We start from the raw sequence: 18,413 nt of genomic DNA, 5'->3' as shown, positions 1-18,413 counted from the left end.
ATTTATAGACTGTCTTTTAAAGCTTCCAGCACTTACAAAACTATATCATTCTAGAGCGCAATATTCCAGCTCTAATTATGAACCTCTTCAACACTGTGGCAGTTCTTTATCACCCCCCCCCCTTTACTGTAACAGCCATCTGCATTTTAGTGTTCATACCTGTTGCACCCTTGACACATCTTGGGTGCATATTAAAACTATATCCTGCAGACATTCATTACATTCTATTCCAGTCTATGGTCCACTAGCATGACATTTCCTACACTGTACCCTCCTTTGTGACATCAACAATTTATATATATATAATCCATTGTTCTAATTATACTATCCCATTATAACAGCATGTCACATTTTATCTGGTCAGCTCTGCAGTGCACTTTGCAGATTACAGAAATCTCTGCCAGATGTCCCTTGGGTATGAACAATTAGTTAAGTTCCCCTCCTCATATGTATCTCTGGCAGTTCCTCCATCAACATGTGACATCCGATAAATCAACAAAATAGGTAGGTAGTGGCACAGTTTGAGGATGTCAGCCCCAAACAAAATTCATCCCACAGGGTTTGCTGAATCTCCATTATAACAACCACAGGTTGTGTAGACAGGATGTGCTAACTAAATAAATGCAGCACATTTCAAGACTTTAAGCACACAAAATATGAAATGGAGTTGAGGAAATTAACATTTTCACCTTATATAATTTGACAGTGTGTCCTTACTTTTGGTTTACTATTCATAATTATAAACAATTAACCACTGTTAAATAACTATTTCCTTAATCATGAACAGTGTTTAATTAAAACCATCTACCCAGGCATATATATATTTCTTTTGTATAGATCATCAGTTTCTGACTATATGAGTCAGGATATTTGTTTCAATTACTTATAGCACTTGTAAAATGAAATTATATCTTCTGGTAATATCACTGAATAATATTTTAAGAGGTTTTTTTTGCTTTGTTACATATGTGTTTTACATAAAATAATTACACTTCTAATGACTGAAATTCTTCAAAAATACTTTTTTTCCCCAAGTATGTTTTATAGACTATATAGAAAGTTTTTCTTTAAATATGGTTCTCATATACTGACACTTTTATGCTTACTTCTGCTTTATAATAACTAAATGTTGAATTAAATAATTAAATTCTGGGATCAGTTTTACAAAATATTTTACCTTAGTAAATATAGATAAACACTACACTACTACAACTAGGAATAGTTATTGCCAAGTCAAGATGTGCCATGCTGATAGACATAGAAGACTGAATGTTGTAATTAAATCAAAAGGTGCTTCAACAAACTATTACTTTAAGGGTGTGCACACGCATACTTATACAACCAGCTTATTGTACATTTTTTATTTTTTAGATTTTTCCCCTAACAGATTTGTTTTTCAATTGAATTGTTTTACTTTAGTAAATATAGATAAACACTACACTACTGCAACTAGAAATAGTTTTAACTATTATGTGTTAGCGCTATTATTGAAATGTGTCAGAATGGATTTTCTCCAGCAGGATTATTACAGGCATTACAGCTGAGAAAATGGACTTCTGTATTTCAGACCAGAAACATGTTTACAGCAGTTGTATGCTGCAAGCTAGTTAAAGCTAAAATTGCTGCTTTCTTAAACAAAAGAATGTTATAGTCTGACCTTGTTCTGTTACATGTTCGATAATGGATGCAGCATTGTTTGTGTGACTGTACAGATGAAATCTTGTCAATTTTGTACTGTATGAAAATGTTGAAATATAACAAGTGTTGAATTGGCAGGAATTTTCCAGAATATTGCTTCATGTACAAAAGGGCTGTAGCTGTTTATGTTTGCTGTTGTTCTGGTTAAGTCTATGTTATACTTCTCTCTGTGCCACTAATCTAGTCTGATAATAAATCTTTTGCCTTGAATTGCTTTCATGTCTTAGTGGATTTGCTAATGATGGACGGTAATAAAAAACCTCTTAATAGCCTGTACTTTGACTTTCATAGTTTCTTAGAAATCTTACATTTATTAAAAAATCAGAGTCTTGCATTCTAGTCAGACTTTCTTGTACTTTTAATTTATGCAGTTAGTAGGCCAAATATAATATTTTTCTAAATGTTCTTCTCTGCCAAACCTTAGCTGATTACATTCCATGCTACAAGTGTTACTACACCATGCTGTACATTCACCTAAATAGTTTCACCAAATATGAGGTTGTGTTCTCATTAGCAGTAATACTGCCAATTTGCAGACATCTCTGAATGTTGACACATTATTTCAAGAAATATTGGAAAAGATGCCAAGATAGTATTAGTTTTTTTTTTTTTTTTTGACATTCAGTTTAAGTCCCTTGTCTCTCTATTAACCAGTTCCATTCCCATGTGCTGATACTGGGGTTTACAATTGGAATGAAATTGAATGTTCTGGTCATTTCTATGCAGACCACCTCTGGTTCAAAACGTTATACTGGTCATGTTTTATATATATATATATATATATATATATATATATATATATATATATGGGTCTACTTCAGAAGACCAAACTCTTACTTACCCGACTCCCACTTGGCCGAGATGAAACCATCGACAACTTCAGAAGACCGACACCTTAAACAGTGGCTTTTCACATGAGGTAAGTAACCCCTTGGCCGTCCCATTGAACTTTGCCCTTTACCCCCAGTGGTAGTGCAATCTCAGAGTTGGTATACTTAGTTAGAGGGATGTGGGGGCGAAGCCACCCACATCGGTGTGTTTAGTTTTGTTTCGTTTAGTTTTTTTTTGGGATGGACATGTGGTTGCTTACTTCACATGAAAAGTCAGTGTTCTAGGTGCAGTCTTCTGAAGCTGTTGGTGGTTTTGTCTCAGCCAAGTGGGAGTCGGATAAGTGAAACGTAGGTCTAGTGAAGTAGACCCACATATATACATATATATATATATATATATATATATATATATATATATATATATATATATGTGTGTGTGCGTAAAATGACCTTATTGCTTATGCCTAAAACAGTATTTTATTCAGGGGTGACCCCCACACCCCCCACACCCCTGGAAATTATATATATCAACTCTAAGATCCAACACAAGTGGGGGAAGGGCAGCTCCAGACCCTGTGGTACCGTAATCTCAGACACAGAGTTCTTTGGAGTATTTGCTCTTATTAATTACACCCATACATCTACATATACACCTTCTGAACCTATGCTAAAAAGTCCATAATTTCAAACCTTCATTTTTGAATTACTTTTGAAACAAGTTATTTTTTAACTATTTAGTTTTTAAGTGCATGGTCTTTTAATATTTATAGTGGATATAAAAAGTGTACACACCCCTGTTAAAATGCCAGGTTTTTGTGATATAAAAAAATGGGACCACAATAAATCATTTCGAAACTTTTCTCACCTTTAATGTGACCTATAACCTGTACAATTCAATTGAAAAACAAACACGTGTTAGGGGGGAAAAATATAAAAAAAAACAACTTACAATAAGCTGGTTGCATAAGTGTGCACACCCTTAAACTAATACTTTGTTGAAGTATCTTTTGATTTAATTACAGCATTCAGTCTTCTTGGGTACACACCTGCCATCAATTAAAGAGACTCTGATTAACCCCAAATAAAGTTCAGCTGTCCTAGTAGGATTTTCCTGACATTTAGTCACTTGCCTACTACAGCAAAAGCCATGGTTTGCAGAGAGCTTAGAAAGCATCAAAGGGATCTCATTGTTGAAAGGTATCAGTCAGGAGAAGGCAAAAAAAACATTTCCACAGCATTGGATGTACCATGGAACACAATGAAGACTATCAAAAAGTGGAGGAAATATGGGATACCAGTGATGTTGCAAAGAACTGAAAGTCCCTCCAAAATTGATGAAAAGGCAAAATGAAAACTAGTTAGGGAGACTGCCAAGAGACCTACAGCAACACTGAAGGAGCGGCAGGAATTTCTGGCAAGTACTGGTTGTGTACTACATGTGACAATGATCTCCCGTATTCTCCATATGTCTGGGCTAGGGGGTAGGGTTGCAAGACGGAAGCCTTTTCTTATACAGAAAAACATCCAGGCCTGGTTAAAATTTGCAAAACAATACATTAAGTCTCCCAAAAGCATGTGGGCAAATGTGTTATGGACTCATGAGACCAAGGTTGAACTTTTTGGCCACAATTCCAAAAGGTACATTTGGTGCGAAAACAACACTTCACATCACCAAAAAAAATCCCAATGGTGAAGCATGGTGGTGGCAGTATCATGCTTTGGTCTTGCTTTTCTTCATCTGCAACTGGGGCTTTAGTCAAGGTGGAGGGAATTATGAACAATTCCAAATACCAGTCACTTTTGGCCCCAAACCTTCAGGCATCTGCTAGAAAGATGAAGAAGAATTTTGCCTTTGAACATAACAATAACCCCAAGCATACATCCAAATCAACAAAAGAATGGCTTCACCAGAAGAAAATTAAAGTTTTGGAATGGCCCAGCCAGACCCCAGACCTAAATCCAATAGAAAATCTGTGGGGTGACCTGAAGATGGCTGTGCACAAGAGATGCCCTTGCAATCTGACAGATTTGGAGCACTTTTCCAAGGAAGAGTGAGCAAATATTGCCAAGTCAAGATGTGCCATGCTGATAGACATAGAAGACTGAATGCTGTAATTAAATCAAAAGGTGCTTCAACAAACTATTACTTTAAGGGTGTGCACACGCATACTTATGCAATCAGCTTATTGTACATTTTTTTTATTTTTTAGATTTTTTTTCCCCTAACAGATTTGTTTTTCAATTGAATTGTTCAGGTTATAGGTCACATTAAAGGAGGAAAACATTTTGAAATGATTTATTGTGGTCTCATTTTTTTATGTCAGAAAAACCTGGCATTTAAACAGGGGTGTGTACACTTTTTATATCCACTGTATGTCTGTCTCTCACCGTCTTTCTTTCTTTGTTTTTCTCTCTCTTTCTCTCACTGTCTCTCTTTCTTTCTGTCGACCTCTCTGTGTACCCCCTTTTCTCTCAACTAATATCTTTGTGGAATATGAATGATGGAAACTGAATGACTGAGGAAGAAGAGAAAATATGCTGTCAAAAATTGTTTTGACTTTGGACTAGATTTCATTGATTATGGTCTGTAGTTAACATAGACACAACTAAAGTAAAGCTCCTATGATCAGAATTGTTTTTGCATAGTATACTTATTCCCTGATGTGTGCGTAACACCAGATCCTCTCAGTAGAGCAACACCATTAGCATAGACCAAAGTGTGCATCTCTGAATCCTGGTGATCAGTTTCTCTTTCATTACTGAAAGCTTTTGTACAGTGTTGATGAGATGGGAACCTGCAGGTATTACTGTTCTCTGCAATATATAGCAATTTATTTTATTTTATTTATTTATTGCATGTTTGCGAAGTGGGCCACTATGACCATTTTTCAGTTATGATCTCATTACATGGAAAGTAAATATAAGCATAATCAAACAAATCAGAACAAAGTAATTACTGACTGTAACAAAAAAAAAATTATCATGAAGTACTGTGTCAGTGTGGTATACTACTGGAGTACTTTCTAAACAAGATAATTTTGTAGTGATTGTAAACCTCCAGAAGAAATGAAAGATAGTCCCTAAATTGTGTTACTCAGCATGGTGGTATTGTTTCTGAGTTGTTCTACTCGTAAGTTATCGGCCGGTGATAATGAGTAAAGTGAACACCTGATGTTGTTGGGCTGAGCTATTTGCTGTGGTACTGGCCTTAGATAGTGCAGGTAATGCGGACCTTAAATTATATAAACATTACTGTCCCATTGATCTTGTTGGGGATGCGATTCATGAAGTCCCCTCACAATATGCCTGTTTATTCTGTCTTTCATTCATTTTGGCTTGACAGTCCAAATAGGTGGAGTCCAATTACACTGAAGGTGCAGGGAGAAAATTTCCAGATATACTTGATTTATTAACTATAAAAGTCATAAGACAATAGACCTGAAATTGTGAAAGTGCAGTTATTCCTTTGAAAGGTATATTAGTTTATTACTATACTTCCTTGATTACCCGCGGTGGTGGTGCTGCAGTAGCGTTGTCGCTTCACAGTAAGACGCTGTCCGGTTCGATTCTCAGCTAGAGCGTCTTCTGCATGGAGACATGCCTTTGTTGAAGGCTGTGTGTCAGGGCTGGTAACTCGGCATGTAAAAATCAAGTACCAATCATTAGCGGACCGGAGTTCTGCTGTGGCGACCCCTAACTGGGAAAAGCCGAAAGACACAACAACAACAACAACAAAAAACTATACTTCCTTGATTAACAAATGAAAACTAGCTTAATTGTTAGTAGCCTTAGGCTCACATTTAAGAAAGTTGCAATGGCAAACTGTAAGAGCAGGAAGATGCTCATGATTTCACTGGGCAAAGATTATAAAATGTGCTTAAAAACATCAATATGTATATACTCTATAGAATCCATTCAAAAATAGCTATGTGTCTTCTTACTATGTTATATCTTCTTTTCACAGTGAAACTATAAGTGACTACTCTGATCCCATAAAGCGACATTCATTCAATTATGCCTACAGCAGCCCTTCAAGTATTTATAACAGGTAAGTGGCTGGATCATAACACCCAGTTCCATGAGGCAGAAGAGTGCTTCATCCCCAGTGAATGAACTAATTTTCAGCTAGTTGTCTCATTCATGCCTATAATACTTTTTTATGTAGACTTCCATTTAACACCTATAGCTCCTTATAGTATCCAAACCTTTTTTGGGGTCTGGTTTCTATAACTAAGTGGCTTACTTAGTAATAATATGCTGTATTGAAAGGGCAAACAGTTATTAACACAATTGCACTGTCATGTGATAGCTTATATCTGGTTAATAAAATTATCCCAAAAATATATGTCTACGTTGGATAGTTTTCATGATATGACAATTTGTTTTTTGAAAGTTTAGCAAAAACTACAATTCAGGATTTGTGTGCCTTATATTATATCATTTATTCAATGAATATGACTGAATGGTCTCAGGACAGAGCTTGGGATAACCACAAGTGGTCCATCATTAAAGAATGGTTATTAGATATAACAAAATACCATGTAGTACTCTCAGAGAAATAGCTCAAAGATCAGGAAAACAATGTGGTGTAATGATGAACTTAAATCATTAGGGAATAAAATATTTGCAAATTTATAAAAAAGAATGAAGTGGACAAAATCAGTGAACCACAGAAATAGATAAGACAAGATTAAAAAAAATGATGTTGTAAAGCCTTGTCTTTTTACATTAGATGATTCAGAGTCAACTGGCAGCCTAAAGTCTAGAGGAGCTGGAATGCGGAGGCAGGAAAAGAGTGACATTTGTCAGGTCTCTCTCCTTGGGGACATACCTCTCCAAAATCCTTGATTTTACAAAATATGACTGTTTTTTCCCTCGCATTTTTGCTCTATTCCTCATAAAACGTTTGATTTTTTTTTTGGTAAGTCAGTGAGGATTACTGTACATTCAGTAATGCCACGCATTAAAGTTTCATACCTCTTTTTCTTCAGAAAAACCATGTTGATGCAAAACCAGTGTCTGTCTCTAAAGAAAGTGAAGTGAGTGAGAGAGTGACTGCCACAGCAACAGTATTATTACCTTCCCTCACATTCACGTTTGTTCATCACTGCCACAGCAACAGTATTATTACCTTCCCTCACATTCACGTTTGTTCATCACTGCTACAGCAACAGTACTATTACCCTCCCTCACATTCACATTTGTTCATCACTGCCACAGCAACAGTATTATTACCTTCCCTCACATTCACATTTGTTCATCACTGCCACAGCAACAGTATTATTACCTTCCCTCACATTTACGTTTGTTCATCACTGCTACAGCAACAGTATTATTACCTTCCCTCACATTCACATTTGTTCATCACTGCCACAGCAACAGTATTATTACCTTCCCAAACATTCACATTTGTTCATCACTGCCACAGCAACAGTATTATTACCTTCCCTCACATTCACGTTTGTTCATCACTGCTACAGCAACAGTACTATTACCTTCCCTCACATTCACGTTTGTTCATCACTGCCACAGCAACATTATTATTACCTTCCCTCACATTCACGTTTGTTCATCACTGCCACAGCAACAGTATTATTACCTTCCCTCACATTCACGTTTGTTCATCACTGCCACAGCAACAGTATTATTACCTTCCTTCACATTCACGTTTGTTCATCACTGCCACAGCAACAGTATTATTACCTTCCCTCACATTCATGTTTGTTCATCACTGCCACAGCAACAGTATTATTACCTTCCTTCACATTCACGTTTGTTCATCAAGGTTGTTTTTCTCCTTTAGCCAAGCTGTTACAAATACCCTCCATTTCCCTCTCAGGGGGAATGACAAAAAAGCACCGGTACTTATAAGGCATAGATTTCGATAGTGATAGCAGATAAATATTTTACAACAGTTATACCTGAAGTTGGTCCCAGTGCCCTTAAAGAGGCCTTAGGAGAGTGGCTCTCAACTATTTGTCATTGGTGGAATGATATGACCTTGTCCCATAATAGGGATGCACATAGGAGTACGCACAGAGGTCTCCCCCTACCACACCTTTTGTGGAACATGATGTCGGCATAAAATATATAAATGTCTACATAAATGAAAAACAGGCAAAGATCAATGGCGTGTCCATAGAAAGATCCACTAGATAAAAAAGTAATATCGATTAAAGCATTAAGAAATCTTTGTTAAATTGTGAATTGAATTAATGGAAGTAAAATAACAGAATCTCATAAGGATATTATCTACCTAAAACTGCAGATCAAACATAAGAAACACTGCAGATAAAAACACAAATAAAGGTCAGTGATGCAACAACTATAACAACCAACCAAATTAGTGTTAACAATAAGTGAGCAAAATAACTGTCAAATTTCCTAACATTAGATTAATAAAACTGCAGGAGAGAATTAAAACATTATTAATGTACCCATACAATAACAGTAATCCATATCTGAGTATAGTTTATAGTGAAAGGTACCCATATAACAGCAGTAATCCATGTCTAGGGGTATCTTATTCTTGAATATACCCATGCATTAGTGGAAATCCATGTCTAGGTGTAGGTTTTAGTGGAATGTACTCATACAATAGCAGGAATCCATGTCTGGGTGCAGGTTTTAGTGAAACATACCCATACAATAGCAGTAATCCATGTCAGGGTGTAGGTTTTAGTGAAACATATCCATACAATAGCAGTAATCCATGTCAGGGTGTAGGTTTTAGTGAAACATACCCAAACAATAGCAGTAATCCATGTCTGGGTGTATCTTATACTCGTACATACCCATGCAATAGCAGTAATCCATATCTGGGTGTATCTTATACTCGTACATAACCATGCAATAGCAGTAATCCATGTCTGGGTGTAACTTATAGTGGAATTTACCCATACAATAGCAGTAATCCATGTAGTGGTAATCCATGTTTGGGTGTAGGTTATAGTAGAATGTACCCATATATTACTAGTAATCGTAGTGCCGTAGTGTTGGTTATAGTGGAATGTACCCATGCACAAAGTTGTGCACTCATTATAAATTCACACCAGCAACTGATAAATCCCATCAGAGTCCACAGTGGGGCTGTGGGTTATGGTTATCTGCCATTTTCCATTATGCATAATTAAAAATATTTTCATTGCACGTTCAAGTGCCAACTTCAGCATCCAGAAGAAATATAATGTCTGGACATAGTTCATGCATGTTGGTTTCTGGAAAACAGTATGAACATTCATGGAAAGGTATGGGAGAATTGTGTTATTGATGTAATCTGTGACTTGCAAGCAGTACTGGAGGAAATGGAGTCACTGCATTTTGTGTAGATGTGTTGTGGATATATGCTTTTCTCTGAAAATGGTGGAAAAGGCTTTAAAATTCAGGTTATGAAGTGTGAGATGCACATGACCGGTTAGTCTGTCAAACATTAACAGAGATATACTGTATGTCTGAATGTTTTCAGGCATTATTTACAGGGTACAAAAAACTGCATTTAGAACTCTATTTACTAGCCATTCACAGCTCTGCTTTGCAGGAATGTGATATAGGAGCATTTTGTTTATATTGTCCTAGGCTAGTGAATAAATTAGTAAAATTCTTTTTTTTCCTGTTTTTTTATCCCTTTGCATACCTCCAGCTGACTGTCAACTGCTTTGTCCTTTTCCTGTTGCTCCTGTCCCCAGTTCTAGGCCTTGGGCTGAGACCATGCCAGCCATCTTGGCATGCCATGATTCTAGGGTTTTCTTAGGCCCCATTCTGACTACCTGGTGACATTATGGTGTGAGGCTGGGCAGGCAGTGAGTCAGTGTCTCTGAAGATGTGTCTGCCATGGGATCTAGGGAAGCCCTGCCTCCTCAACCATCCCACATAGCCAGACCAGCAAATTTCAGCCCCCACCAGTTCTTAAGAGCAATTCACCAACCACCACAGACTCTTCTGCTAGGATAGGAATGTTGTCCATCCTCTCTGCTACTCCATTAGTTGCCTGAGCTGTGAATCAGTCCCAGGTCATAATCAGGAGTTCATCCCTTTATGCTGACAGGGAGGTTTATTCTTTTTTATTTCTGACATGTATGATATTAACGGTTACTCATAAAGGGAGGTTGGAATTAAGGGAAGAGAGAGAGAGAGAGAGATGGGTTAAAGATAGGGATTATATAGTACAAACCAGTTAAGGAAATGTGGGACAGTGCGGCATGTAGTGTTTTAACACATTTAGTATATAAGCAAAAGAAGATGAGCATATGAGGCATATATATATATATATATATATATATATATATATATATATATATATATATATATATATATATATACACACATATTTAATTAAGTATAGATATATATGTTTGTAAGTATATCTATATGAACCTTAACCTTCATTTATACAGGAATGTTCATGTCACATCTGCTACCATCAGTATTATATTATTTATGAGTTCAAAGTATAAAAATAACATCCATCAGAATGCATATAAACCAGTCAACAATAAATATGCATTAAATGTTCTTCTACTTTCATCTAGTGGCCAAAGGGCAAAATTACAAAAACAAATTAAATGTTTTAAAATACTGTATATGAGTGTGTGTGTACATTCATATTATTCTTGAGGTGTTATTAAATGCAATACTGTCTTAAATTTATAAATGTTAATTGCAACCTGACACAACTTTTGCTCCAACAATCTCAATTTCTCTTTTCTATCTAGGAATAAATTCCATCCCTACTTGTTTTGACCATGTTTTAATATTTTGTCTACACCCAGAAATGTGAGCTATGTAGAATAATGAGTGAAAGCTTATTGTACATTTCTGACTTTTTTCTTCTCAAATTGCTGAGATATCCAGCTATTTTTGAGTCCAAGGACATGATGTCTCTTTCCTGCTTAGAAAGCACTGCATGCATGTTTCACCCATATCATCTGTTCTGAATTATAAGTAATAAAATCTTTGCTCTCATATGTCCTAGATGTGTTTTTGGTATACAGTGTTTCTACATGTGTAAAAATATGTTTAGCAATGACCTACTTTATTTTAAATGTATTACTTGCATATGACACAGTAAAGCAAATACTAGCCTGTCCCCAAGCTCTACCTTGCATAAATTGATTTTACATAAATGTCCTGTCTTAACTTATCCCAAATATCTAGATTTTCACAGATGCTGTCACCCTTATAATCAGCTGTAGTTAAAACATTTATTTAAATCAAGCACAGCTTTTTCATAATCTAGCATCACTGCAGATTCTCTTCACACTAAGTAATTGTGCCTTTCTGATACACTCAATATGTTTTGGACTGACAACTGTTACCTGTCAGAAAGGAATTTTATGAGAAATGCTTCTGACAAAGTTATATCTGAACAGTATCATCCAACAATGTGGAACAGAAACAACCAAAAAGTCAGTTGTGAAAAGCTCAAGTTTCATGGTTACTTTAGCTTTATACCCATTGTTTTTTAAATAGATCAGGTAGCGCCAAGATGGTTTGAGTATTACTTCAAAATTGAACGTTTACAATTCAGTGTGGCAATACTAGTTCAGATAACAGAAAATGTTCTGTGGGATCCAACAAGGATCCACCTTGGGCCCTTTATGATTTTCTATATTCATTAACAACCTAACATTTAATTTACCTACTATAAGCTGCATATTGTTTGAAGGTGACATTTAGTCTTAGGTCAGGCACCACTTTACCAAAAACACAACAAAGTTTATAAAAGGACTTCAGTGACATATGAGATTGGCTACTTAGGATGGAACCATTCATTAGCTATAGCTAAACAACTACAATGTTATCTGGCATCTATAAAATACTTAAAAATAAACCTGAGCTAAGCATTTTAAACCCTCTTTGGTATCTTACTCGCTCAGCATCTTACATTATTATGAATATGGAACACATAACTCATAAGGATCTAGCACAACTCAAAATAGACTCTATACATTCCAACCTACCTACCAACCCAGCAAGGTCCATACCAATCTAAATGCAATTCTCCTAAAGTCAAATGCTGTTTCCCAAAATCTACTCTGAACTCAGTACAGAATATAACTCATTCACACACACACACACACACACACACACACACACACACACACACACACACACACACACACACACACACACACACTCATTCACACACACACACACACACACACACACACACACACACACACACACACACACACACACACACACACACACACACACACATGCACACAAACATTAAGGGAAGCGGTAAAAAGATTTTCTGATTCATAACCCTAGTTAGCCCTAGAAAGCATCACAGTTCCATACTACAGAGAACAAAATGGTTGTTAGTAACTGCTACCGCAACACTTTTTGTTAAGTTTCACAACATTCAAGCAATTATTCTCTTCTTTTGCTCTCTTCTAGTGTCTCAACTTAAGACACAGGCTTCCCAATTACCCACACTGCTGAAACAGAGAAGATACCAGCATTCTTGTAAGACCTCCATTCATGAAAATATAAATGAAAGGGCTATCTCCAGGATCAAGGACCTCCTGGAAGTCAGAGAAATTAGTGGTTTTAAGCATTTCAAGGATTAGCTAGTACAATGCAGAAATAGTGAAAACAAATGTATCTGTTTTGATGCAAGATAAAATCACAAAGCAACATCACAAATGAAGTGCTAGAAAACTACTTTGATTATTACTGACACACACAAGTTTATTTTTTCTGAGACTTCAGATCAGGTATTCTGGGTATGACTCCTTCTGTACCTCCAGGTAATATAACCTGAGCAAGTCACTTCAGTTATCAAGTAGCTCAAATGATTTAAGTGGACTTAGCCATTTGGCAAAAAAAATAAAAAATACTTATGGAAAGCCTAGAGTTGTTCCATGGCTGTACATGAAAAAATGATATACTGATATAGGCAGATACTAACAGTTCTAATGTTTAACACCCAAAGTGAAAGGTACAGATGCAATATAAAGTTTCATGAGGTACCAAAAGACACAGGTATAGACATTCCATGACTGGACAAAAATTTGTGAGTTTTCATGCAGAATCAACTGAAACTCATGAGCTATGAAATGACAGTCTATAAAACGTAAAAAGAAAGTGCTTTCCTTATCTTTCAGAGACAGAGTGTAAAAATAAATGTGGGATGGTATCTCCTTATGATTTTCTGCTATCCACTTTATCTTTGTTTACTATTTTTGAATGAAAAAAAGTTGAAGAAATGCAAATAGTATCTCCACCAGCCTGTGAATTATACCACCATAATATGACTTTATTTAACCATTGTGCATTTGTATTTACAGATTAGGAGAAGGGTCCTGCACATACTGTGGGAATGAAATCGGAGATGCTCCAAAGATTAAAATCGAACATTTGAATATAAACAGCCATGCAGACTGCTTTAAGGTAAGGACATTTGATAGGTGGTGAACCAGACAAGCAGACACACTGATTTCTGCTTTAATGTTTTTATTGTTTTTTTTTTTTTTTGGTTTTCTAGTCACAGACATTTAAGAGACACTACCAAATTTCTTTTCATGATAATTGTACTTTTACACAAACACACACACACACACTTTCCTTTCCTTTTCCTCCCATAGGAGTAACGGTTTCATTCACACTGGTAGAAGTTTCCTTTCATTTTTCTACTGGCATGCTCATTTTTACTTCATCTACATATTTTGTCATTTTTCCTTTTAGCCACTTTTCTTCTCCTTTACTTGTTCCCACTATAAAACTGCATTCACTTCCTACCCCAATGCCTGGAGGAAACCAAATTCTTTGATGTTTGTATGCACCCGTCAGCCTCCTCTGTTACATCTAGTATACTAGTATATATGCCCCATAATGAAATGATTGACACCTGTTAAATTTGCACTATATTCCTTTTTTGGGGGATGTTTACTGCAGTATCTGTTGTGTGGGAGAATTTTATTACAGTATGTTTTCTGGTAAGAGGTTTAAATTCTGACTGAGATTTGTATGTGTGATTGCTGGAATAGTGAGACTGTTCAAAATTGGAGACTTGCATATACACTCTGAGAGCACTGTGTCTCAGGGTGTTCCCTTTTCTCTCAGGTAGAGCACTGTGTCTCAGGGTGTTCCCTTTTCTCTCAGGTAGAGCACTGTGTCTCAGGGTGTTCCCTTTTCTCTCAGGTAGAGCACTGTGTCTCAGGGTGGTCCCTTTTCTCTCAGGTAGAGCACTGTGTCTCAGGGTGGTCCCTTTTCTCTCAGGTAGAGCACTGTGTCTCAGGGTGTTCCCTTTTCTCTCAGGTAGAGCACTGTGTCTCAGGGTGTTCCCTTTTCTCTCAGGTACAGCACTGTGTCTCAGGGTGTTCCCTTTTCTCTCAGGTAGAGCACTGTGTCTCAGGGTGTTCCCTTTTCTCTCAGGTAGAGCACTGTGTCTCAGGGTGTTCCCTTTTCTCTCAGGTAGAGCACTGTGTCTCAGGGTGTTCCCTTTTCTCTCAGGTAGAGCACTGTGTCTCAGGGTGTTCCCTTTTCTCTCAGGTAGAGCACTGTGTCTCAGGGTGTTCCCTTTTCTCTCAGGTAGAGCACTGTGTCTCAAGGTGTTCCCTTTTCTCTCAGGTATGGCAATCTGAGAGTCAGTATATATAAGTAGCAGGGGTGTGGTTAGTGCAGTCCTCACCTTGAGGAGCACTTTAAAGAAGAGTGGTGATTGTTGACATTCACTGTTCACCTTTAACTTTGCTGTTTTGCCTATAATTGCAGGACCTGTACTTATGGGTCTCAGAATTACAGCACAGACCCTTATTTTACACTTCCTTTGTGACAGTTTTGCATGTGCTAGGCTTTATTGCAATGCTTTTCTGTTGCGGTTTAGGGTGTGACCAATGTAGGAGGTGGATCTTAGAGGTGTTTGTGCATCGTGGTTCTTCAAAAGAATAATTTCTATGCATCTTGAAAACTTAACTTTTTGATCAACCTTTTCATCGCTTACATCTAGCATAAATTCCAGCTAATAAGTACCTGTCTGAGCAGGAATCTTTGTTCTCCTCCTAGCCAGTTGCAAACTATAATACTCTGTAGGCCTTTATTCCTCAGACTAGATTTGTGGTACACCTGTGAAGACAATGCCCTGAAATCAGTACAGTTTACTCAACCATCTATTGAAGTTCATGTTCCTACTACCACCTGTGCAGTAGACAGAAGCATTTCAACCAGTTTTAATTTGTCCTTATTACCTAATGCCCATTCCCGAGTTCCACACCCTTCTCCTGTACTCTTCTGGTCTCTTGGCTGGCCAGGTCATTAATCTCTGTGCTAAGGTGGACACAAAGCTTCCTATCTTGTGTAGGTTATCCTGTAATTAAGAGGAGCTGGTGCGTATCCCTCCTTGCCATGGCTCCAGGCATGCACCTTACTTGTCCATTCCCATCGCTTGTTCTTCCAGTCTAATAACTGATTCCTCCAACAGAAAATGTCCCCTTCTGTTCTGGGCCAAACTGCCATCCATATGTGGGTCTTGTTTGAGAAAGTTTTCAACAGCCTATTAACTCTCCATCTGTCTCTGGCAGGACAGCATAAGAATTTTGGAAAGCTTCACTTGGAAGGCTGTGCCCCCTTTTATCTATTCATATACTTGCAGAGTCAACACTTTTTCATTTCTGCAATTTTAGCATGATCTCAGGTAGCAGTGGTGACTTTATAGTCATTCAGTCTGAGAGACATTCTCTGGGTTTCCTCAGACTCCTCCCACAAATCATCAGTAACCTTTCTAAGTGCAAGAAGTCAGCTACAGATAGGACAATACAATTTCCTTTTGGTCTCCCTCAAGAATGCTGTCCTACCATAGCCAGCTTTAGGCCTAGGCAGCTGCCTAGGGTGCCACTCTAGCAGGGGTGCTTTTCCAGTATGTATTTCTTTATTTTTTGTAGTAAAGAAATTGTTTATTTTAAAATGTGTTGAATGAATACAGGAAAAAAAATGAAAAGTAAAATAAACTGAGAAAAACAAAAAAACATAATCTGAATAGTGTAGGTAGACCAGGATGGGGGCACCAGGTGATTTGAGGGGGAGCTATGGAGCCCTTTTGTCAAGGGCACCAGTTGACCAAAGGCCAGCCCTGGGTTCCACAGCCAGTATACTGTACCATTCTCTTATATTCTTTTATTCTTGGTCTTTAACGCCTCCCATCCTCACAACCATGAATTATCCACCACTCATTGGCATATTCATTCCTTCACCTTACCGTCAAACATCTGATGACACTGGGGAAGAAGGTAAGAGACGGGGCCTTATTAACTGGTGATCAGGAGGCTTTTGTATACCTGCTAACTCGTACAGTACCAATCAGATACACCACTGAAATGGGACCTACAGTACTGAGCAAGTGGTTGGTGCGTGAGGGCATCCACATACTGAATAACTTCCAGCTAAACATTATGTACCACATGGCAGGCCAGAGCATCCATCATGACTCTTTTTCTACAACATCTCCACCTGGCTACCAACAGGGAACGGTCACACTTATGGCTCTATAGATATGAACTTTTGTTTGAATTGTGTGGATGCAACCTGATTTTTGTCAAGAGGCTCACATTGCAGCCACTGGATGGTATAGTACAAATTTCCATAACTTCACAGGAGGGATCAAATGTCTGTGTCCCACTAACAAACCACTTTTATCATGGTCTCTTAATGTTGGTATTAATTTGCTTACCTTTTCTACTAAAATTGTCATAAGTAATTTATTTTTAGTCATGATTTGAACTAGAATTGGCTTGCAAAAAGATGCATCCTTTCTCTCCTTTGATATCTTATTCACCAAGGAGTGCCCCCATAACAGAAGAATCTATTTAGTTTCCAGTACTATATTATACAATTGCAGTAATCTGAGCAACATTTCCTCAGTTTGTAGATTTCAAAACGATAACCATTTGAAAAGTCAGGACCTGCTACAGCGAGTCCCTAAAGTAAACACAGAGACTGAATGGCCAAAAAATGGACTTACATATAATAGGTCTGTGATGGCTAGGTAATGGCATAAACTCTAGTTAAAGGAATAATGTCAGAAAAGATTATATCAGTGTTAAATGGGTAAAAGGACAATATAATTTACATGGATAAAGCACAAAGAGCCGAGACAAAAGAAAATTGGAAGTTAATCAGTAGAAGTGCTAACGTTTTAAATGAAAAGCTACCTGATCTAGAGGTTTTGATAGAAAAAAGTAGTGCTCTGGAAGTGCAGCAGGAAAAGAATTCTGGTTCATATACAGTCATTTATTGGGTGAAAACAGATCAGGCTACACCTTTTATAGGAGCCACACTGGTGACTGGAAGTTGTAGCACACTTTACACAAGCATCAGAAATATAAAGAAACCAGCTTTCACTGCACAAAGGCATCAGTCATTCTCTTCTCCTCGAAAATTATTTCACACATCAGGGACTGCAACTCTGTATGTTCAGCTTTGGTACATTTTATTAATTAACATATGCCACAAGAGTGAAACAATGGCAAATGTACCAAACTATACTGAGCCAAATATTTGCCTGTGTATTTTTTTTTTAAGTATTAATTTTTCATTTCATATGTTATTTTTGAGTTGAATTGCATATTGCAAAGTTTTATTTCTCTTCTCTTCCTTAGTGTGGGATCTGTGGCAAGCTGATGGGGGACCTCATAGACAACATGTTCCTGCACAGAGGGGTTGTGCACTGCTATCAGTGCTATGACAAACTGCTTTAAGGTAAGTATTGCCAAACATTGGAACAATTTTAAATGGTGTAGCCACTAAACATTGCAAACATGGCTATGGAATGTTTTAAAATGTGTCAAAACTTTCAGCATAAGAAATTTAAAACATGCTGCCATATAAATATAAACAAACGCAGACACACACACACACACACACACACACACACACACACACACA

The 18,413-nt window shown here is 37.2% G+C and overlaps 1 protein-coding gene across 10 annotated transcripts in view; it reads left to right on the top strand.

Annotated features, from left to right (window-relative positions):
- The window catches only part of LOC122790166 (serine-rich adhesin for platelets-like), a 475,884-nt gene that overhangs the window by 401,590 nt on the left and 55,881 nt on the right, over positions 1-18,413 (top strand). For all 10 annotated transcript variants that reach the window (XM_044057773.1, XM_044057769.1, XM_044057768.1 and 7 more), the window contains 3 exons: positions 6,493-6,576; positions 13,823-13,925; positions 18,128-18,227. In XM_044057773.1, coding sequence (XP_043913708.1) covers positions 6,493-6,576; positions 13,823-13,925; positions 18,128-18,226 — 286 coding nt within the window. In that variant the 3' untranslated portion in view covers position 18,227. The remainder of the gene's footprint in view (positions 1-6,492; positions 6,577-13,822; positions 13,926-18,127; positions 18,228-18,413) is intronic.

Source organism: Protopterus annectens, chromosome 15.part0 (assembly GCF_019279795.1).
Source record: "Protopterus annectens isolate FY-2018-M chromosome 15.part0, PAN1.0, whole genome shotgun sequence".
Lineage (NCBI taxonomy): Eukaryota > Metazoa > Chordata > Ceratodontiformes > Protopteridae > Protopterus > Protopterus annectens.
The sequence above is the reverse complement of the archived record's forward strand: the minus strand, read 5'-3'. Positions and strand labels throughout refer to the sequence as shown.